The 22702-nt window shown below is 43.7% G+C and overlaps 1 protein-coding gene across 1 annotated transcript in view; it reads right to left on the minus strand.

Annotated features, from left to right (window-relative positions):
* CCDC88B (coiled-coil domain containing 88B) overlaps nucleotides 1-22702 on the minus strand; it is a 60603-nt gene that overhangs the window by 8687 nt on the left and 29214 nt on the right. Inside the window, exons 8-14 of the mRNA XM_069740101.1 lie at nucleotides 21486-21643; nucleotides 13788-13869; nucleotides 13341-13490; nucleotides 10949-11095; nucleotides 10040-10244; nucleotides 9668-9858; nucleotides 3874-7982 (exon numbers count right to left, since the gene is read on the minus strand). Coding sequence (XP_069596202.1) covers nucleotides 3874-7982; nucleotides 9668-9858; nucleotides 10040-10244; nucleotides 10949-11095; nucleotides 13341-13490; nucleotides 13788-13869; nucleotides 21486-21643 — 5042 coding nt within the window. The remainder of the gene's footprint in view (nucleotides 1-3873; nucleotides 7983-9667; nucleotides 9859-10039; nucleotides 10245-10948; nucleotides 11096-13340; nucleotides 13491-13787; nucleotides 13870-21485; nucleotides 21644-22702) is intronic.

Genomic DNA, 22702 nt, shown 5'->3' on the forward strand with positions numbered 1-22702 from the left:
TTTTTCTAAGTACTCGGCAGTTATAACATGGCAGTTAGACAGGGCAGGAGACAGGTAAGAAAAACTAAATCTAATCCATATTCACTTGAAACAGCACAAATACTCACCATATTTATTTGTATAATCTATATTCTGGCTGCTGCATTCACTCACATTCACCGCCCTTGCATTAACTCTCTACACTCCATCCATATCGGCCCCTCTGTCCTTGCCTCTCCTATGTATAGCACTCATGCTCTATTCACATTGCTTAACAGCACAGATCCATTCAGTCCCAACATCCAACACAAGAGACGCTCTCACAAATCACTTAACCATCTGCTCACTCTTTCGATCCTCTTTCTCCTAGTCGCTGGAGACATATCTCCAAACCCCGGCCCCCCATGTTATAGCCAGTCAAACCTCCCAATTGCTACACCCAGAAACCCCTCTAACCTTATTAATATTCCCTGCATGCCTGCTGTCTCTTTCAATTGTGCCCTTTGGAATTCTCGCTCTGTGTGTAATAAACTCTCCTTCATTCATGACTTCTTCCTTTCTAATTCTCTTAATCTCCTGGCTCTTACTGAAACCTGGATCCAGCAGTCAGACACCACCGCTGCTGCTGCTCTTTCATATGGTGGACTACACTTTTCTCATACCCCAAGATCAGACAACAGAGCAGGTGGAGGCGTTGGTCTGCTCCTTTCACCCAAATGTACTTTCCAAGTTATCCCCCAAGTACCCTCACTTGTCTTCCCTTCCTTTGAGGTCCATGTGGTCAGACTCTACGTCCCCTTCTCCATGCGAGTGGCGGTGGTGTATCGTCCTCCCGGCCCCTCTCATCAGTTCCTGGATCACTTTGCCACCTGGCTTCCACACTTTCTCTCCTGTGACACCCCCACCCTTATCATGGGTGATTTCAACATCCCCATTGCCTCTCCCCTCTCCCCATCTGCTTCTCACCTTTTATCTCTATCCTCCTCTTTTGGCCTCTCGCAGCATACTAACTCTCCAACACATGAAGATGGAAACTCCCTTGACTTGGTCTTCTCCCGACTTTGCTCAGTGGATGACTTCACAAACTCCCCTCTCCCGCTCTCTGACCACAACCTTCTTTCATTCTCTATCAAGAACTGCCATCCCGCTCAGGTCACCCCCACTTTCCACACCTATAGAAACATACAGGCCATTAACACCCAGAAACTTATGATGAACTTGCAGTCCTCATTGGCCCCTATTTCCTCCATCTCATGTCCTGATTCTGCATTGAAGCATTACAATGAAACCCTGCAAAGTGCTCTGGATGAAGCTGCTCCTCCTATACATAAAACAACTCGGCACAGACGGCAACAACCGTGGCACACGCTGCAAACACGTTTCCTGCAGCGGTGCTCCAGGTGCGCAGAACGTCTGTGGAGAAAATCTACCCGAAGATTTCATCCATTATAAGTTCATGCTAAAGACATACAATTCTGCCCTTCACCTCTCCAAACAAACCTACTTCAACACCCTCATCACCTCCCTGTCCAATAACCCTAAACGTCTCTTTGACACGTTCCAGTCCCTACTCAACCCAAGAGAGCAGGCCCCAACCACGGATCTCCGTGCTGACGATCTGGCCAATTACTTCAAAGAAAAAATTGACCACATTCGACAGGAAATCATCTCCCAATCTCTTCATACCATGCACTGTCCTCCCTCCCCCACTGCATCTAGTTCACTCTCTGACTTTGAAGCAGTTACAGAAGAAGAAGTAAGCAGGCTCCTTGCATCTTCTCGCCCGACCACTTGCACCAGTGACCCCATTCCGTCACATCTCCTCCAGTCCCTTTCCCCGGCTATCGCCTCTCACCTAACAAAAATATTCAACCTTTCCCTCACTTCCGGTATTTTTCCCTCCTCATTTAAGCATGCCATCATACATCCATTACTTAAAAAACCATCCCTCGATCAAAACTGTGCCGCTAATTATAGACCTGTCTCTAATCTTCCCTTCATCTCTAAACTCCTCGAACGCCTGGTCCACTCCCGTCTTACCCGCTATCTCTCAGATAACTCTCTTCTCGACCCTCTTCAATCTGGCTTCCGCTCTTTACACTCTACTGAAACTGCCCTCATTAAAGTCTCTAATGACCTACTAACAGCTAAATCTAATGGTCACTACTCCATGCTAATTCTCTTGGATCTCTCTGCAGCATTCGACACTGTGGATCATCAGCTCCTCCTCACTATGCTCCGCTCCATCGGCCTCAAGGACACCGTTCTCTCCTGGTTCTCCTCCTATCTCTCTGACCGATCCTTCACTGTATGTTTTGCTGGTTCCTCCTCCTCTCACCTTCCCCTTACTGTTGGGGTTCCTCAAGGATCAGTCCTAGGCCCCCTACTCTTCTCGTTGTATACTGCCCCTATTGGACAAACAATCAGTAGATTTGGTTTCCAGTACCATCTGTATGCTGACGACACCCAATTATACACTTCTGCTCCCGATATCACACCGACCTTTTTAGAAAACGCCAGTGATTGTCTTACCGCTGTCTCTAACATCATGTCCTCCCTCTATCTGAAACTAAACCTGTCAAAAACTGAACTCCTCGTGTTCTCTCCCTCTACTAACCTACCTTTGCCTGACATTGCCATCTCCGTGTGCGGTTCCACCATTACTCCAAAGCAACATGCCCGCTGCCTTGGGGTCATCCTTGATTCTGACCTTTCATTCACCCCCTACATCCGATCACTGGCTCGCTCTTCTTACCTGCATCTCAAAAACATTTCTAGAATTCGCCCTTTTCTTAATTTCGACTCTGCAAAAACTCTGACTGTTTCACTTATTCATTCTCGTCTGGACTATTGTAACTCTCTACTAATCGGCCTCCCTCTTACCAAACTCTCCCCGCTCCAATCTGTCCTGAATGCTGCAGCCAGGATCATATTCCTCACCAACCGTTACACCGATGCCTCTACCCTGTGCCAGTCATTACACTGGCTACCCATCCACTCCAGAATCCAGTACAAAACTACTACCCTCATCCACAAAGCACTCCATGGCTCAGCACCACCCTACATCTCCTCCCTGGTATCAGTCTACCACCCTACCCGTGCCCTCCGCTCCGCTAATGACCTCAGGTTAGCATCCTCAATAATCAGAACCTCCCACTCCCGTCTCCAAGACTTTACACGTGCTGCGCCGATTCTTTGGAATGCACTACCTAGGTTAATACGATTAATCCCCAATCCCCACAGTTTTAAGCGTGCCCTAAAAACTCATTTGTTCAGACTGGCCTACCGCCTCAATGCATTAACCTAACGATCCCTGTGTGGCCTATTTATAATAATAAAAAAAAAAGGTTCCTCGCATCATGTTCTCATTCACTTTATGCAGTATTAGCCCTCTGTGTCTGTACTGCTACATACTTAGGCAGGTAACTGGTTCATGCAGCTTTACATGAACACCTGAGCCTTACACTATAGCTGGTCCGAATAACTAAAGCAATTGTTACCATCCACCTCTCGTGTCTCCCCTTTTCCCCATAGTTTGTAAGCTTGCGAGCAGGGCCCTCACTCCTCCTGGTATCTGTTTTGAACTGTATTTCTGTTATGCTGTAATGTCTATTGTCTGTACAAGTCCCCTCTATAATTTGTAAAGCGCTGCGGAATATGTTGGCGCTATATAAATAAAATTATTATTATTATTATTATTATTAGTCTTGGCAGTGTGCCGTAGTCTAAAAAAAAGTCTGATTGGCCAGAGGCTTCCTTGGTAGACTCAGGTACTGATGTCCTAAAGGGGCACACACTTAACTTCTAGAAATTGGGGGACACTATACAAATGGCAGCTTATTTCAGTAGCAGCCAGTCAGCCCTTAGGAGACAGTTCTGGAGGTATTGCCTTACCTCTCCTGGAGCTCACGATGCTCTTGTTTCAGCACCCTCATGGCATTTCGACCTCGCCTCAGCTCTCTTTGCATCCTTTCCAGTTCCCCCTCTTGTCTTTGAAGGTCCCTGAGTATGGAGTCGTAACGTCCTTGTAAATCTGACCTCTCTCTGCGTATACCATGCAGCTCTATAAGTAGCAGAGACAGGGGCGATTCTGTTGCAGAAAGAGGGGTATGAGCAGAATTGGAATCAGATGAAGAAGGTCGCTCTGTAGTAGAGGTCACTTGACTAGATGATCCAGGAAGAGTTTTTGCTTCTGAGCTTGAAGGTAAACTCTTAGAATATGAAAAAGTGGATTCAATATTCTCAGTTTTAGACTCAGAAACAGTTGATGGTTGTGGAATTGGGCGCGTGTTTTGATCTAATCGCTTTATTAATTTCGGCTCCTGACCTTCTTCTTGCAGCAGTTTTTTCATCACGATTACCTCTCCCGACTTTGATTCCAGGTGCCTTTTCCGAGGTTCTGACTCTTGAAAACTGCTGTGTGTTTTACGGTCTTCGGCTTTACTTTTGAAGGATGTCTTTTCTCCAGCGCTTTCTTCTCCTTGACTTTTAAGAACCTGCATATCGTTGGCACTTTCTTGCATTTGTCTTTGAAGAAGTTCTGATAACTTTTTACTCTCATCCAGTTTGTACAAAAGAGACTGCTCAGATATCTCCCTTTCTTTCAGCTGTTTTATTAGCAAATGCTCTTTTCCTGTGCATTCCTCTAACTGGCTTTTGAGGGTTTGTATATCTTTTTCTTTTTGGTGGAGCAGTTTCTGAGCCTTTTCAGAGCTTTCTTGAAGTTGTTTCATTAGACATTGCGTCTGTTCATCTTTCTGCTGCATCTGTTCTTCCAGTAATTTTTCCTCCCCTGTCTCTGTCTGCTTGCTTTCTTCATTTCTTCTGCTCATGTGCTCTCTTTCTCTAGACATTTCATCCACTTGCCTTTTCAGCAATTCAATCTCTGTACCGTCTTGTATTTGTTTCTCTGTAGCTTGCAATATTCTCTCATCCAACTGTCGTTTCAAAGATAGCCTCTCTCTTTCATTTTCTTCCATTTGGATCTTCCAGGACTTTTCTTGTTCCGCACTCTCTTGCAACTGCCTTCTTAGGAACTGGAGTTCCGCACTGTTTTCTTCCAGCTGTCTCTTGAAAAGCTGCTCTCTTTCCTCCAAGCGTCTGTTGAGCATAAAGTTCTCCCCATTTCTTTCGTCTAGATGACTTTTTTGTGATTCTATTTCTTCTGTACTTTTTTGAAGCTGCCTTTTTAAGGATTCGATCTCTTCTACTTTTTCTTTAATCTGCCTCCTCAGTGAAATCTCCCTTATCTCTTTTTCTTTCGACTGCCTTAACAGTGACTGTATTTCTTCCTCATTCTCTTTCATGATGGTCTGGTGCAATTGTCTCTCTCTTGCATGTTCTTCTAGTTGCCTTTGCTGCACTTTTCTCCTTCCTTCATTCTCCTCTAAATGTCTCCTAAGTACTTGTAACTCCCAGTCACTCTCTTCCAGCTTTCTGTTTAGAGACTGCTGTTTCCCGGTGCCCTCATCTAGCTGTCTTCTCTGGAATAATATTTGTTCGTCTCTTTCTTCAAGCTCTTTTTGCAGGCCATGTATATCCGTCTCACTTTCTTTAATTCTTCTAAGCAGAGCATCCTCTGTCTCTGCACTTTTTTGTATCTTTCTGGTCAGACTTTCGAATTGGTCTGACATTTCATGAAGTTGGCTTTTCAATGAAGTCGTTTCTGCTGTCAGAGACTGCACGGCATCTGTTTCTTGTATATCCCCTTGGAGCTGGTGCTGAAGACATTTTTCCTCCATATCCTTGAGTTGTAACTTTAGGGACTGCACCACTGTATCTTTTTCTTGCACCTGTATTTTTAGGGTCTTCAGTTTATGGGAATTCTCCTCTAGTTTCTTGGACTCTGATAACTTTTCTCTTTGACTGAGTTCAAGCTGTCGTCTCAATAATTGCCCCTCACTACTAGTGTCTTGTAACTGCTTTTGAAGGAACTGGATAGTGACAGTGCTCTCTTCCAGTTGTTTCTTTACTAACTGTTCTATGCCTTCTATTTTTTCCAAGTTTCTTTTGAGTTCCTGTACCTCGGATGTCCTCTCCTCCAGCTGTCTCTTCACTAACTTTTCTAATTCTTCTCTTTTTGCCAAGTCCTGCTTAAGTTCTTGTACCTCACTTGTCTTCTCTTCCAGTTGTCTTTTAACCAACTTCTGAAATTCTCCTTCTTTGGACAAGTTCTCCCTGAGCTCTTTTACCTCCTTGACTTTCTCTTCCAATTGTTTTTTCAGAAGCTGTTCTAATTCATCTTCTTTTTCTAAGCTTCTCTTGAGTATTTGAATCTCTCCCATTCTCTCTTCCAGTTGGCTCTCCATTAACTTCACTAGTTCATTTATTTTTTCCAAATTCCGTGTAAGTTGATTTGCTTCATTATGACTCTCTCCCAGCTGCTTCTTCAGCGTTCGCTCTGTTTGTTCTCTTTTATCTACGTTTTTCTTGAGAATCTGCACTTCAACAGTTTTCTCTTCCAGTTGTCTCTTCACTAAATGCTCCAACTCTTCTCTGTTTTCTAAGTTTTTCCGGAGTAAATGTATCTCTCCAGACTTTTCTTCCAGTTGCTTCTTCCATAGCTGCTCTACTTCATCTCTTTTTTCTAAGTTTGCTTTGAGAGTTTGAACCTCGGCGGTTCTTTCTTCCAGTTGTCTTTTTAGCATTTCTGTTTCACTTGTGCTTTCTTCAAACTGTTTCTTTAACGATCCTTCCTCTCTTTCTTGAAGATGCATCTTGATGGATTGCATATCCCTCGTGCTAGCTGCTAACTGCATTTTTAAGAGCTGCATCTCCTCAGAACTTTCTTGTAGATGCTGCTTAAGCAAGTGCGAGTCTCTCATATCAGATAACTGCTGTTTTAGTAATGCTACCTCCACCACCTTCTCATAAAGTTGTTTCTGCAACATCGTGTTTTCATTTTCTTTCTCTTGTACCTGTTTCTTTATTGACTCTATCTCAGTAGCACCGAACTCTAGTTTTGAATTTAGAGAATGTATCTCATCTTTACCTAATTCCAGACGAGTCTTCAGTGTCTGCACCTCGTCGGCTCTCAGTTTCTGCTGTGCCTGCAATGATTGAACTTCTTCAGATCTCAATTCAAGTTGTGTCTTCAGTGACTCAAGCTCTCCAGCATTCAGCTCCAGTTGGGTCTTCAAAGATCTTGACTCTCCAACACTCAACTCCAGTTGGATCTTTTGTGACTGCACCTCTGCAACACTCAAATCAATCTGTACTTTCAGTGACTCTACCTTCCCAGTGCTCAGCTCCAACTCTGTCCTCAGAGATTTTACCTCTCCACTTATTAATTCCAGTTGTGCGTCCAGAGATTGTTCCCGGCTTCTGCTCGTTTCTAGTTGTGCCTTCAGTGACCGTACATCTCCATCGCTGTGTCCTAGTTGAGTCTTTAATGACTGCGACTCTCCAGTACTGAGCTCCAGTTGGGTCACCAGAGATCGTACTTCTCCAGTGCTCAATTCCAGTTGTGTCTTTAATGTCTGAACTTCTCTCTGACATATTTCCAGCTGTGTCTTTAGCGCTTGCTCATCCCCAGTTTTTCGATCTAGTTGACACTGTAACGAGTTGACTTCTCCCACACTCAATTCTAACCGTGTTTTTAATGACTGTACCTCTTCAGTTCTCATTACTAGCTCCAACTTTAAGGATTGTATCTCTCCATCACGTTGTTCTCTGTGCTTCATCTGTAGCTTCTCAGTTTCAGAACTATCCGAGCCCTCTAACGGCAACAGCTCTGATGAAGTGTCTTTTAAATGGTTTTGGATTATCTGATCATCAGGATCAATGTTTCTGGGATGCTTGTTACTTTCTTTATCATTTCCAATTTGTAGCTCTGAGTGATCAATGACTTCCTCTGCTTTTAATGACTTGTCACCAGTTTCTGCCTTTGTATCTTCTGGATGTCTCTTTATAACCTCATCCTCTGCTTTTTTCCTCTGTTTATCATTCCGGTCTCCATCTCCTGTTAGATGATCTTTATCCACCAAACTGCCACCATCTGGCTCCTAGTGGAGCACAAAGAAATTAAGATAAATAATTTAAAGCACTAAAGGCCCCATATATATTACATAATTATCGGCCAAACGATCGTTCATCCAACGTCTACCGCCCTTTGCTCACCCATACATAACAAAGCTTGGACGAGCGTCCTATTTTCCAGAAAACAAAAGGACCAGCCATTGGAAATCCAACCGGACAGATCTTTCTCTTTCCTGACATCTGTAGGGGTAGAGTCTGGAGTTCTCCATACACCTTAACCTTTAGTCATATGGGGGCCTTAACATTACGTAATGTTATAACACTACATATATTACAGGAAAACTACTACTTATTCACAATTCATCATAAGATATACTATCCCACTTCCATAGCCTGGCATGTTGTGTCTCCAAGTCTACATACTGAACATTCTGTAAATGTTTTGTGTTGGAAAATATGGGACATAAGGAAAGTTTTATAACTATAGGAATTCATAAGTCGGAAAAAAATACTATTACAGTCATTCTGAAAATTATCCTTTCATTCATCCCCTATAAATATATTCACACCCTTTGTATTTCCTGTGCTAATTTTAATCAAAATCATATATTTTTAATTACTTTTACTCAACTTCACTTATATCTTTTTGTATGGTTAGGACGGAGCTCACTATCTAGAATATAGTGATGCAGGAATCTTTCATCGAGTTTTTGGCACCTAATCTGAGAATGGCATAATGTAGAAACAGAAACCCTGATTCCAAGCAATGTGCCACTTACTGGGCTATTTCCTGTAATTTTTCACAAAATCACTGTTTTATTATCATGAGATTATCACTAGAAGGTCTGATTTCAAAGGACTGTCAGAAAGGAGAAGGTAATGTATTTCTCCAAGTATGAGTCAAACAGATGGCACTCGGACAACACTCTGATCAAACTCTGGTCAGAATATGATCCAAATAATAGGTCAGTTTTTCTTGTATGTGAGAAAATCAAATGTCTGAATGAGACTTTAGGCCTCTTTCACACTTCCGTCTTTAGCTATCCGTCGCAATCCGTCGTTTTGGGAAAAAAATGGATCCTGCAAATGTGCTCGCAGGGTGTGTTTTTTCCTATAGACTTGTATTAGCGACGGATCGCGACGGATGGCCACACGTCGCACCCATCGTGCTTTGGCGGACCATCGTCACAAAAAAAGTTCAATGTAATTTTTTTTTGTCCGTCGCGTCCGCCATTTTCGACAGCGCATGCGCAGCAGAAGCTCCGCCCCCTCCTCCCCGGACTGCAGAATGGGCAGCGGATGCGTCGAAAAACTGCATCCGCTGCCCACGTCGTGCACAAAATTCACAACGTCCGTCGGTACGTCAGCCCGATGCATAGTGATGGACCCATACCGACGGAAGTGTGAAAGAAGCCTAAGAGCAAAAGCCGATTTTAAGGCAGTGGCGTAAGTGTTTAAGCATAGTGCCCCACCCAGTGGAAACATTGCAGTGTGCTTTTTTCCCTCAATGCCCAAAAAGGTACCAGGTGGTGCCAGAATAACCCACCCCGATCTTACAACTTGTGTTCAAATGTCTTCCCCAGTTGTGTCTCACCGACACCTAGAGTGGTGCGGAGCCCTGACTGTCCTCGAGTACACAGGTCTAGGTCATCTACCTAGGAATCCATCATGCGTCCTAACCTCTTCCTTCTTTCCAGTGTAGTGTTCTTACCTCTCTGACACACAAGTCCCGGATCTTATCTGAGAGCCGATCGTCTTGCTCTTTTAGACCTCTAGAACATTGCCCTGTATTCTCCAGGTCCACATTATCTCCAGTCAGGACCTGCAGTTTTTCTCTTAGATACTGATTTTCTTTTTCTAAGCGTAGCAGCGCCTGGGACATTTCGGAGCTCAGGTCCAAAACTGTAGATTACAATTTTAAAAATAATAGTTTTATGCAATGCAATCCAAGTAATCACAGGGTAACCAAATAATGTGTGAAACATTAAGACTGTACACCAAAACTCTTCTCCGACCACTGAGCAAAAGAAGTCAAGAGAAATGGACAAATCCGAGTTTTAGTAATATGTCTGTCAATACTTACATTCAGATTCAGGATCCGGTCTGTCCCAGCTTTGAGCTCTCTCAGCCACGGGTCTTATTTCCAATTTTGGGATTGTGTCTCCATCAGTCTCATACACTCTCTCCCACACTTGAGATGTCTCTTCCCGCAGCATTCGTATCTCTTCGGCCAGTGTTAGGTTATCATGAAGAAGACTCTGCACTCTTTGTCCCTCCGAGTCTCTTTCCTGAAATCAGTTGCATCTATTATACACAGCAATAAATGGCTCAACTCGCAACTTACATGACATACTGGACGGCAACAAACATGTAGATAGAAGAATAATCCCTAGAATGGGCAGGAGGGTGGCTCAGTGGTCAGCACTGTATATGGTGGCTCAGTGGTCAGCACTGTATATGGTGGCTCAGTGGTCAGCACTGTATATGTTGGCTCAGTGGTTAGCACTGTATACGGTGGCTCAGTGGTTAGCACTGTATACGGCGGCTCAGTGGTTAGCACTGTATATGGCGGCTCAGTGGTTAGCACTGTATATGGTGGCTCAGTGGTTAGCACTGTAAATGGTGGCTCAGTGGTTAGCACTGTATATGGTGGCTCAGTGGTTAGCACTGTATATGGTGGCTTAGTGGTTAGCACTGTATATGGCGGCTCAGTGGTTAGCACTGTATATGGCGGCTCAGTGGTTAGCACTGTTGCTTTGCAGCACTGGAGTCCTGGGTTCAAATCCCACCAAGGACAACATCTATAAGGAGTTTGTATGTTCTCCCAGTGTTTGCGTGGGTTTCCTCCGGGTTCTCCGGTTTCCTCCCACACTCCAAAGACATACTGATGGGGAATCTAGAGTGTGAGCCCTAATGTAGACAGTGATGATAAAGTATGTAAAGCGCTGCGGTATATGATGGCGCTATATAAGTGAGTAAAATAAACATATACCATTTCTACTCTCTTGAGTTTCTCTCCGAGCAGCTGCTTTTCTCTCTCGCACATTCGCAGTCTCTCTGATCGCTCTCTTTCTGCAGAAAGTTGATGTTCCAACACTTCTTTATCTTCCAACAAACTCCTTGAAAATTCTTTTTCCTCCTGTAAACACGGTGCAAATTAAAATATTTCTAGATTTTTCAGATGTCAGTTAGGACAAAGGATCTAATGCCTGATCCGACTTTGGACATGGAGAAACATTTTCCGCACTTTGGGCGGTGCGGTTGACAAAGTGTTCTTAACTTATCGTGCACAGTGGGTATCGTGCAGGATCCTAATTAGTGATGAGCGAGCGTGCCGGAGTAAGGTGTTATCCAAGCATGCTTGTGTCCTAATTGGGGATTTTCGGCATCCTCGCTGTGCTTACATGTCTCACAGATGTTTGACAGCTGCAACAAATGCATGAATTTCCTGTTTGTTAGGCTATCTCTGCATGTGTTGTGGCTGTCAAACGGCAGGACGTGCAGGCGCAGCGACTCGAGCATACGTTTCGAGCACGCTGAAGATAGGACACGAGCATGCTCAGATAACACCGCATTCGAACATGCTCTCTCATCACCAATCCTAATGTAATATTGAATACAAAGAAATTGCTTCCTTGTTATTCATAATTATACTAAGAATGTAGCCGTGGGGATCTCGTCTTAGAAGATCACGATCTTTATTGCATATTGCAGCATTGCATTACATAGTACAAGTGATCTACCAATCACGGATTCCAGTCTTCCATGGAGCCGAAAAAAAATAAACATAGTAAAAACTTATAAAAATGTGAAATAAATAAACGAGCATACAAACTCAAATTTACCTTATCTAAAAATAAATAAATAAATAAACATATTTTGCATAAACCAATACAGAAACAAAGAAACAAAAAAAAAAAAATCGAAAAGCCAAAATTGATATTTTACAGTCGCTGCACCTCCCCAAAACAATTCAATGAAAAGTGATCATGTTTATGTATCAATAAAAACTACAGCTCAGCATGCAAAAAAAAAAAACAATCCCTCCAACAGCTCCATCAATGAAAATATTTTTAAAAATTACAGACACCAAAATAAATACAAAAGTTATTTCTCTTGGGGAATAAAATGGACAAAATAGAAGTTATAAAGCTACTCTTTTCACAAGGGCTTAGTATCAGGAGAGACTATTGTGATTGGTAGATCCCATGATGTTACTTGTGTATAGAAGGATATCTGTCATTGTAATCCTGCCTCTGATGATAATGAGACTGTTGCAAACTCTTCCTGTAAAGAGCAGGAGGTTTGGGGTCTTTGGTGGCCAGTGTGAAAATTACAGGATTTCTAGTTTGTTATTTTTTTTTTAATAAAGATTGTGATGTGAAAGAATGGGTGGAAAATTGCACAAATAATCATTCATATGAAAACCTGACATTTTCTGATAGACATGTAAAGTACTAGCATTGACTATGTAAAAGGACCTTTATTCCAGCAGGAGAGTTGGTGGTTCAGTTGGAGATAATATTGAAGATTTTAGGGTATGTGCACACGTTGCGGATTCTCTGCGGATCCGCAGCGTTTTTTGAGGATGCAGAAACGCTGCAGATCCGCAATTGATTTACAGTACAATGTAAATCAATTAAAAAAATAAAAATGCTGTGCACACTTTGCGGAAAATCCGCTGCGGAAACGCTGCGGTTTAAAAGAAGTAGCATGTCACTTCTTTTTTGTGAATCTGCAGCGTTTTTTTACCCATTCCATTATAGAAAACCGCTGGGGTAACAAACGCAGCAAATCCACAAGAAAACCGCAGCAAAAACGCACAAAAAACGCTGAGGAACCGCACAAAAAACGCAACAAATCCGCAGGTGCGTTTTCTGCCAGGAGAGGCAGAATCCGCACCAGAAATTCCTAAGCCTAATCCGCAACGTGTGCACATAGCCTAAGTCTCATAACTAAATATAGCGGCTGTTCTACTGATCTATCTTGATCTATTTTATTAAAGCAGGCGATTTACCAAATAGTTGCTGATTACATTACATCCATAGGTAGCGGAGTAACTTCAACCTTTTGGTCCTTAATGCAAAATCTCCAACAGTGCCCCAAATGTTCATGGCTCTGTAACAGTATTCTTCTTTTCATATTGGCCAAATGGACTTTTTGAGCCCCTTCCTAACCTCCAGGGTCCAGATGCGATGGCAACATCTGCACCCATTATGGTTATGCCCCCGTCCATTGTCCAATAATGTGTCACTAGAACGCCGGTGTAATACATGATATATACAATGCTACTGACTTCTCATCCATTTCTCTCAAAAGAACATAGAAAGAAGCAAGAAAAGTTGCAAGTTGTCACGTGACCGCACATTATGCATGAGCCAGACCTGTATAGCTCTCTGGACAAGGTCCATGGTGCGTAACTTCTCCGTGAGAGCATTCACTTGTCCTTCCGAGCGTCGAGAGCGCTCCCTTAGTGCATCAAGTTCATCACGATAACCACGAGACTGTGCGGCCAATTGGGAGAGTTCACGGACCTTGAGAGCAGAGGACAACTTGCTTATACAACAAATATCAAAACTTTTGAACCATTTAATAAACAAATGTATCATGTCAAGAGACAGAATTGCAGAATCTTTGGACCAGATCTTGCTTCGTTAACTCTTAGTGATTGCCTATTATCACCAGAAAAAAATTAGGAACACAATTTGCTATGGAAATTAGAGGGATGCGTCAAAAGGGGACCCCACTTATAGTGCCCATATAATATAGGATTGTTAAGATTATAACAAATGGTCAAGGTAAAAGGAAATGTCTAACTATTTGTGCTGTACCTGCTGATGCATTTTTCTTAACTCCATCTCTAGTAATTGAACTTGTTGTTGACTGTCAAGTAATTCCTCCGATTTCTCTTCCCTTATAAAACACAAAAAGGAAAACCTTATACCGTAAGTACTGTTTAGACCCCTAGCACCGCTTTTCGATTATCCATTTGTATTTAAAAACCTTATGTAACTGTATGTCATATATGTGGCTACGTCTCCACATTGATGATCCAATCATGCAAATGCACTCCTACACTCAGAACTTTATTTCTAATTTATTCACTTTCCAAGTGGTTATTATTATTATTATTATTATTACTAATAAAAAAAATATTTTTTGTTGGTGTAGAGTCTGTACAACTCCTTCACATAGCTGGCTGTGAATTTCCATCTTTACTAAGAGAGAGCTAGCAGTGAACGCTAGTAGTAGCAGCAGTGGCGTAAGTAGAGTCCAATGAGTTCTGGAGCAAAATTTTATACTGGGCCTCAACCTACATTGGTCAGATGTATTAGCCCTACAAGCGTTCTAAATTCTATAAATACTTACATGTTGCCCCCCCATAATGTAATAATGTCTCATATCACGTACTAATGTCACCCATCTTTGTCACATTCCTGGTATAATGTCCTCCATTCTGGGCCCCCGAGGGTATGTTTCCACGTGGTGTATTTGTTGCGGATTGGACACAGGTCTACTTTAGAAATTGCAAATGGACCTGCTCTAGTTTTTCCTGATCTTCCCATAGGAGCGGGTAGTAATGTCAATGACATTTCCAAAGGTTATCTTCCGAGCAGCATGGTGGCTCAGTGGAAAGTGCTGGTGCTTTGCAGCATGGAAGTCCTGGGTTCAAATCCCACTATGGATGACATCTGCAAGGAGTTTGTATGTTCTCCCTGTGCTCAGGTGGGCTGCCACCCATGCTCCAAAGACATACAGGTAGGGGCCAGTGATGGAAGTGCTGTGCTAAATGATGGTGTTACCTGTATCAAGGAGGTAAACAGCTGCTATCCTGGGTTTCTGAGGGTTAGATGAATGTTTGGATTTAGGGAAAGGAGAGGGATAAAAGCCTGAAAAAGTTTGCTAAGTCCATAAAGGACTTTTCGAAGCTCAGTTGTAACTGAGCAGAATATATAACAACTCAATTTATTGCTACTTGTATCTGGACATTCAGCCAATCAGTACTGAGGATACTTGCCCAATGAAGCAGACAGGCAAGCCGCCCTCCTGGATGCTGCACAGGTACCACCATCATTTAGCACAGCACTTCCATCACTGGCCTCTACCTGTATGCCTTTGGATCATGGGTGGCAACCCACCTGAGCATCGGGAGAACATACAAACTCCTTGCAGATGTCATCCATAGTGGGATTTGAACCCTGGACTCCCATTCTGCAAAGGACCAGTGCTTGCCACTGAGCCACCATGCTGCTCGGAAGATAACTTTTGGCAAAATCATTGATATTACTACCAGTACCAATGGGAAGATCAGGAAAAACTAGAGCAGGTCCATTTGCAATTGAAGCGTTGAAAGGTAATCGAGCTAGCCACTGAGCCACCGTGCTGCCTGAGAATTACCTGATGGCTAGGTTATCAATATGCCTATCAGTGCCCACCGACAGGTCATGAAAAGGAAGAGCACGTTCCCTTGTGGTCACTGATTTTATTTTCTGAGATGTGTCTGAGAGGAGGAATCTCATTGTTCTTGGCCAGAGCTGAACCAATGAAAACAGCAACAAGAAAAAGAAAGTGACAGTGTTAGCATGCTGCCCCATGGGTGCTTAACCACCAGCAACAGCAGGCTGTGCACCGATCTATGAGATGGGAACAAAAGGCTTTTAGTCTCTGTGTTCTCAGACAAGAGACCGGCGAGGGCGGCCGTTTACTGTGGGACATTTCTGACACATCCACGTACTAGAAAACATCATGTAATAATCTCCATGACACGGTCTCCAGAGCTCGGTGCACAAGTGTCCAAGATCCATCCCATTCTTGAATGGAGCAGAGGTGTGCGGGCTTATCCTCCACTGCATTCATTGTCTATGGGACTGTCTGGAAATAATGGAGCGCTGCATTCTCAGATGGTCCCATAAACAATGAATGGAGCAGAGGTGCGCAGGCTTATCCTCCACTGCATTCATTGTCTATAGAACTGTGTAGAAATAATGGAGCTCTGCTTTTCCAGATGGTCCCATAAACAATGAATGGAGCAGAGGTGCGCAGGCTTATCCTCCACTGCATTCATTGTCTATAGAACTGTGTAGAAATAATGGAGCTCTGCTTTTCCAGATGGTCCCATAAACAATGAAAGGAGCAGAGGTGCGCAGGCTTATCCTCCACTGTATTCATTGTCTATGGGACTGTCTGGAAATAACGGAACTCTGCTTTCCCAGATGGTCCCATAAACAATGAATGGAGCAGAGAACGAGCAGCTCCACTTAGAAAGATATACTGATAGGATGTGAGTCCTGACGGGGCAATAATGTCTGCAAAATGAGACTGTTCTTATGAAGCAGAATAAATAAGCATATTGATTGTACATCACATTACAAACATCGCTGCACCCATCAGGGGTCATATCTCCTACAGGTCTGTCTTCAGAACATGGGAGGAAACCCACACAGTCACACAAAATCAGGGCTGTGGAGTCATCAGCCAAACCTCCGACTCAGACTCCTCAATTTCCATGACTTCGAATCCTTCATACATAGCTCATGTTTAAGTTTAAGTGATAAATTTACTGTAGTAAAATGGTAACATCAGGCTTTTAATTATCATTACTATGATACAATAATCAAGCCATTTAGATAGAACATAAAATATATTTACTGGAATACAACTTTAGAACAAAAAAAACTTTTGCATATTTACAATTTATTATACACTATGCAGTAAGTGAGAAAAAAAAAAAAACAGTTTTCTGCAAAAATATACTAAATAACATTTGTGCAGTCTATGAATTTGTTCTGAGAAATAGTATCGCCTCCATCAGATCCTCCTTCATAGATGACCTCAAATCTCACCTAATTATTTTAAGGCTAGAGAACAACCTCTCTACACTAACTTGGGTTGGTGGCAAAGCAGTAACCACATGGGCAACATCTCTAATAATTTCAGGGTGTAAAGGAATTGCCTCGTGCACAGTCAGTTTTGATGACCGATTGAACTCTTCTACTTCTTTGAGAGCAAGTGGAAAATGTTACTGAAATATGGTCAATCTGTTTTCTATGGGAGTGGAATCTTTTTCCCTGCAGAAACGCTTTGCCTGCTCCATGTTGTCCAAATACTTGTCGAAATCAAGCTCCTCATCTGATGAGGATGAAGGAACGGCAGCAGCAGCCCTGGCAGGACCGAGTCCTGTTGCTCTTGGCCGTCCTGTAGCCACTCATCCTAACTGCTACCTCAATCAGAGCTTCTTTTCCTTTAGTAAGCTGTTGATCATCCAGCAATATATGATGACTCGGGTCCACATAAACAGCTGCCAGAAGAATTTTATTTTCTAATAGCAGTGTCTCTCTCCATTTCATTGATGCAGCAATGTCATCTGCGATTAAACCTCCTATTTGGGACAGGCAAAACAACAAGTTCTTCCACTCATTTATAAAAAATGCCAGGAGATAAATCCTCAGCGTGTAACTTTTTAGTCACTGTAAATGGGTGATGAAGAAATTCCTTCAATTCAGCCAGCTGTGTCCATTGACCTTCATGTAATGTTACCTGAGGGTTGGCCATATCTACAAGGAAGGGTTTCAGCTCAAGCAATCGCTCAATCATTAAAGGGAACCTGTCACTTGAATTTGGCGGGACTGGTTTTGGGTCATATGGGCGGAGTTTTCGGGTGTTTGATTCACCCTTTCCTTACCCGCTGGCTGCATGCTGGCTGCAATATTGGATTGAAGTTCATTCTCTGTCCTCCATAGTACACGCCTGCACAAGGCAAGATTGCTTTGCGTAGGCGTTTACTATGGAGTACAGAGAATGAACTTCAATCCAATATTGCAGCCAGCATGCAGCCAGCGGGTAAGGAAAGGGTGAATCAAACACCCGAAAACTCCGCCCATATGACCCAAAACCAGTCCCGCCAAATTCAGGTGACAGAGTCCCTTTAAATAGGTGCTGCCCCACCGAGTGGCTTGATCCACAATTGCCCCTTTTCCAGCACGTCTCTTCAAGATGGAATCAATTTTAGGGGTTCTGGCAGCAATAGCCAGTTTCCTCAGAGTTCCAGCATGTCCCTCTTCCAGACTATCTGTTATTGCCAGTGGCAGCGTGTGCACAACACAGCGCATGTGGTGAATAGGAAAGAGGTGTGAAGCAGCTTCAACAAGATCATCTCCATCAGTCGTGTTCATACCCAGCCGTGCCAAGGGAAGCAAAGAGAAACTGGTATAAATGTATGTGGGAGAAAGAGGGACGAAACGGACCCCGAGATACGAGTCAGGTCCTCTACAGCTGCATTGTGCTCCGCAAGATGGATGGCTGATAGATGATGTAGATGGGTGATGAAAGCATTATGGATAGATAGGATTGAGGCAGAGATTATATAAGAAAGCTACAGAACTTTTGATATCTACTAACCTACCTTTGCCTGACATTGCCATCTCCGTGTGCGGTTCCACCATTACTCCCAAGCAACATGCCCGCTGCCTTGGGGTCATACTTGATTCCGAGCTTTCATTCACCCCTCACATCCGATCACTGGCTCGCTCTTCTTACCTGCATCTCAAAAATATTTCTAGAATTCGCCCTTTTCTTACTTTCGACTCTGTAAAAACTCTGTTTCACTTATTCATTCTCGTCTGGACTATTGTAACTCTCTGCTAATCGGCCTCCCTCTTACCAAACTCTCCCCGCTCCAATCTGTCCTGAATGCTGCTGCCAGGATCATATTCCTCACCAACCGTTACACCGATGCCTCTACCTTGTGCCAGTCATTACACTGGTTACCCATCCACTCCAGAATCCAGTACAAAACTATTACCTTCATCTACAAAGCACTCCATGGCTCAGCACCACCCTACATCTCCTCCCTGGTCTCAGTCTACCACCCTACCCGTGCCCTCAGCTCCGCTTATGAACTCAGGTTAGCATCCTCAATAATCAGAACCTCCCACTCCCGTCTCCAAGACTTTACACGTGCTTCGCCAATTCTTTGGAATGCACTACCCAGGTTAATACGATAAATCCCCAATCCCCACAGCTTTAAACGTGCCCTAAAAAATCATTTGTTCAGACTGGCCTACCGCCTCAACGCATTAACCTAACTATCCTCGTGTGGCACATTCAAAGAACTTAAACCATAATCAGGTTCCTCGCATCATGTTCTCATACACTTTATGCAGTTAATAGCCCTCTGTGTCTGTACTGCTACATACTTAGGCTGTTAACTGGTTCATGCAGCTTTACATGAACGTCCGAACAACGAAAGCAATTGTCACCGTCCACCTCTCGTGTCTCCCCTTTTTCCTCATAGTTTGTAACTTGCGAGCAGGGCCCTCACTCCTCTTGGTATCAGTTTTGAACTGTGATTATTGCAATGTCTATTGTCTGTACAAGTCCCCTCTAAAATGTAAAGTGCTGCAGAATATGTTGGCGCTATATAAATAAAGTTATTATTATTATTATATCACAATAATTAAATGATTAAATGGGTATTTCTAACCAGTTTACCATTTTTGCCATATTTATGTCAAGTAATCCAGTCCTGCAAATGCATATGTATGATGTCATATACAAAGCGCTGTGCTCTGAGGTCACCTGTCATGATATGTAGAGGCCACACAGGAGGTAGCTCAGTGAACGGCATGACACACACACAACGAAATGGAAATGGGGAGAGGAATGCCCTGCTGATAGGGAAATGAGGGATGGACACCTCCTGCTCCAACCTGAGACTGACCCTGCACTCCCCAAACGCCCTACATGGGTCCTCCCCCCCCACTGCCACCTCGTCCCTCGCTGTCACTTAGCACTGCCCTGGCTAGTGCACTTGTCAGCAAGGGTGCTAGCCTCAGCACTGCAGATGGAACGACACAGGGGACAGTGACAAACATGAGACAGACGAGGACAAAAACACAAAGCTTAGCTTAATAGCCTTCTCTGCTGCAAGCACTGCACTGCAGAAGAAAGGCACCCAGACCACAAAACCAGCTGAAACACCACAGCAGCCAGAGAGCTCCTTCCTCCAGGCTTGGTCAATATAGAATACTCTATCACCTGCAGTCAGCTGATGCATCAGGTGACTATTTACAGGATGGTGGGAGTGGTCACCAGCCACATCAGCTGACCTAGCCACTCTGCAGTTGCAGCAGGGTTCCAGCTATTGACAATATACCACTATCGTTGGAGACAGAGACTCAGGCACCAATAAACAGTAGTCCATAGTAGTTGTAATATATGCAATAGTAAACATTATTCCGACAGGTTAGCATTGTAGGTTTCCATTGCTCGGGTTATTGGTTAAAATCTAACCAAGGACAAACATTTTCCAGTGAGCCAACTCTCAGGTAATGTGTGCTACACATGACTTACGCCCCAGCACAAGTTGCATGGAACAACTATGCTCCATATTTGTATGTGAGAACTCAGTGATGCCACTAAGTGGCCATGAGTGGTAAGGCAGTCACATTTTCCACCTTTAAAAAGGACCTGTCACTAATTTTTTTTTTTTTTTTCATTTTTTTCTTTTTCGTTTTTTCCTCCACTTCTTCCAAGAGACATAACTTTTTTTATTTTTCCGTCCACTTAGCCGTATGAGGGATTTATTTTTTTTGCAGGACAAGTTTCAATTTTGCGGCAAAATTGCAAACACAAGTGCAATTCCTCAATTGTTTTTTCTTAGGCCTCTTTCACACTTGCGTCGGTACGTACCGACGCACGTTGTGAAATTGTGGTACGACGTGGGCAGCGGATGCAGTTTTTCAACGCATCCGCTGCCCAGTCTAAAGTCCGGGGAGGAGAGGGCGGAATTTCGGCCGCACATGCGTGGTAGAAAATGGCAGACGCGACATACAAAAAAAGTTCACTCGAACCTTTTTTTTAACTACGACGGTCCGCCAAATACCTACGAATCCAGTGCACGACGGGCGCGACGTGTGGTCATACATCGCAATCTGTCGTCAATACAAGTCTATGGGGAAAAACGCATCCTGCGGGCACATTGGCAGGATTTGTTTTTTTCCCAAAATGACAGATTGAGACGCAAGGTTGCAGTGGCCCAAAAAAACGGTTTGACTTTTTTTTCTCATTGCGCCATTTACTGGATTACTTTATTTTATAACATGCGGAGATACCAAATATGTGTATTTTTAAAGAAAAAAATGTATTGACTTATATTTAATGGAGAAAAAGGGGGATAATTTTAACTTTTGCATTTTTTTTTTTTCATATTTTTAAAAACATTTTTACCTCACTTTTTACTGTGCTGGTTAGACTTGAAGCTGTGATCATCTGACCGCCTGTACCAAACAAAACAGTGCATCCACTCCACCCACGGCTGACAGAGGCAGATGATGGGTGAATAAATCAGTCATCATCTGCCAGGAAATATGTGGGCTCAGCTTGTGAGCCCGGTGGGGACACAATGTATGACGTAACTGTATGTCATATGTCGTGAAGGGGTTACACATTTGCACACGTTTGTATATATAGCCCCATGTTATACGTGTCAGTGGATACTCACAAGATCTATCGTTCTAGATATGACTTACAGCTCTTGCCGTACACGACGTAGCTTGCTCTGTAGATCAGCAATGCGTAGAGAGTGATTCTGCCAAGCATTTGGGTCAGAAATCACACTTTTAGAGACTGTTTGAGCCCTGGGGCCGGTCGGTCTCAGCTGTTTTTCACATTGGATGATTGACAGCCGCTGTAAAGAAATGACAGAAAGTTTGCTATAAAGCTATAAAGACTTGAGGGTCCCAAGTCCAATCCAACCCATACGTTTCCACTTATCCACAACTTGTCTGCTACTAAAGGGGCTTTGGGGCCTTTTTCTTTCTTAATGTACCGTTACACTAAACGACTTACCAACGATCACGACCAGCGATACGACCTGGCCGTGATCGTTGGTAAGTCGTTGTGTGGTCGCTGGGGAGCTGTCACACAGACCGCTCTCTCCAGCGACCAACGATCAGGGGAACGACTTCGGCATCGTTGAAACTGTCTTCAACGATGCCGACTGTCTTCAACGATGCTGTCATCGCTGGATCGGCGTGTGTGATGCCGATCCAGCGATGTGTTCACTTGTAACCAGGGTAAATATCGGGTTACTAAGCGCAAGGCCGTGCTTAGTAACCCGATATTTACCCTGGTTACCATTGTAAAAGTAAAAAAAAAAACACTACATACTCACATTCTGATGTCTGTCACGTCCCCCGCTGGCGTCCACAGGGTTCAAACTGCTTTCGGCAAGAGCGCTGCTAATGCATGCGCTCCGGCCGAGAGCTTCCCTGCACTGACTGTGTCAGTGCCGGCAGTAAAGCAGAGCACAGCGGTGATGTCACCGCTGTGCTCTGCTTTACGGCCGGCGCTGACAGTCAGTGCAGGGAAGCTGACGGCGGGGGACGTGACAGACATCAGAATGTGAGTATGTACTGTTTTTTTTTTTAACTTTTACAATGGTAACCAGGGTAAATATCGGGTTACTAGGCGCGGCCCCGCGCTTAGTAACCCGATATTTACCCTGGTTACAAGTGAACACATCGGTGGATTGGCATCACACACGCCGATCCAGCGATGACAGCGGGTGATCAACGACCAAAAAAAGGTCCTGATCATTCCCCAACAGCCAACGATCTCCCAGCAGGGGCCTGATCGTTGGTCGCTGTCACACATAACGAGATCGTTAGCAGGATCGTTGCTACGTCACAAAAAGCGTGACGTTGCAACGATATCGTTAACGAAATTGTTATGTGTGAAGGTACCT

Source organism: Ranitomeya imitator, chromosome 9 (genome assembly GCF_032444005.1).
Source record: "Ranitomeya imitator isolate aRanImi1 chromosome 9, aRanImi1.pri, whole genome shotgun sequence".
Lineage (NCBI taxonomy): Eukaryota > Metazoa > Chordata > Amphibia > Anura > Dendrobatidae > Ranitomeya > Ranitomeya imitator.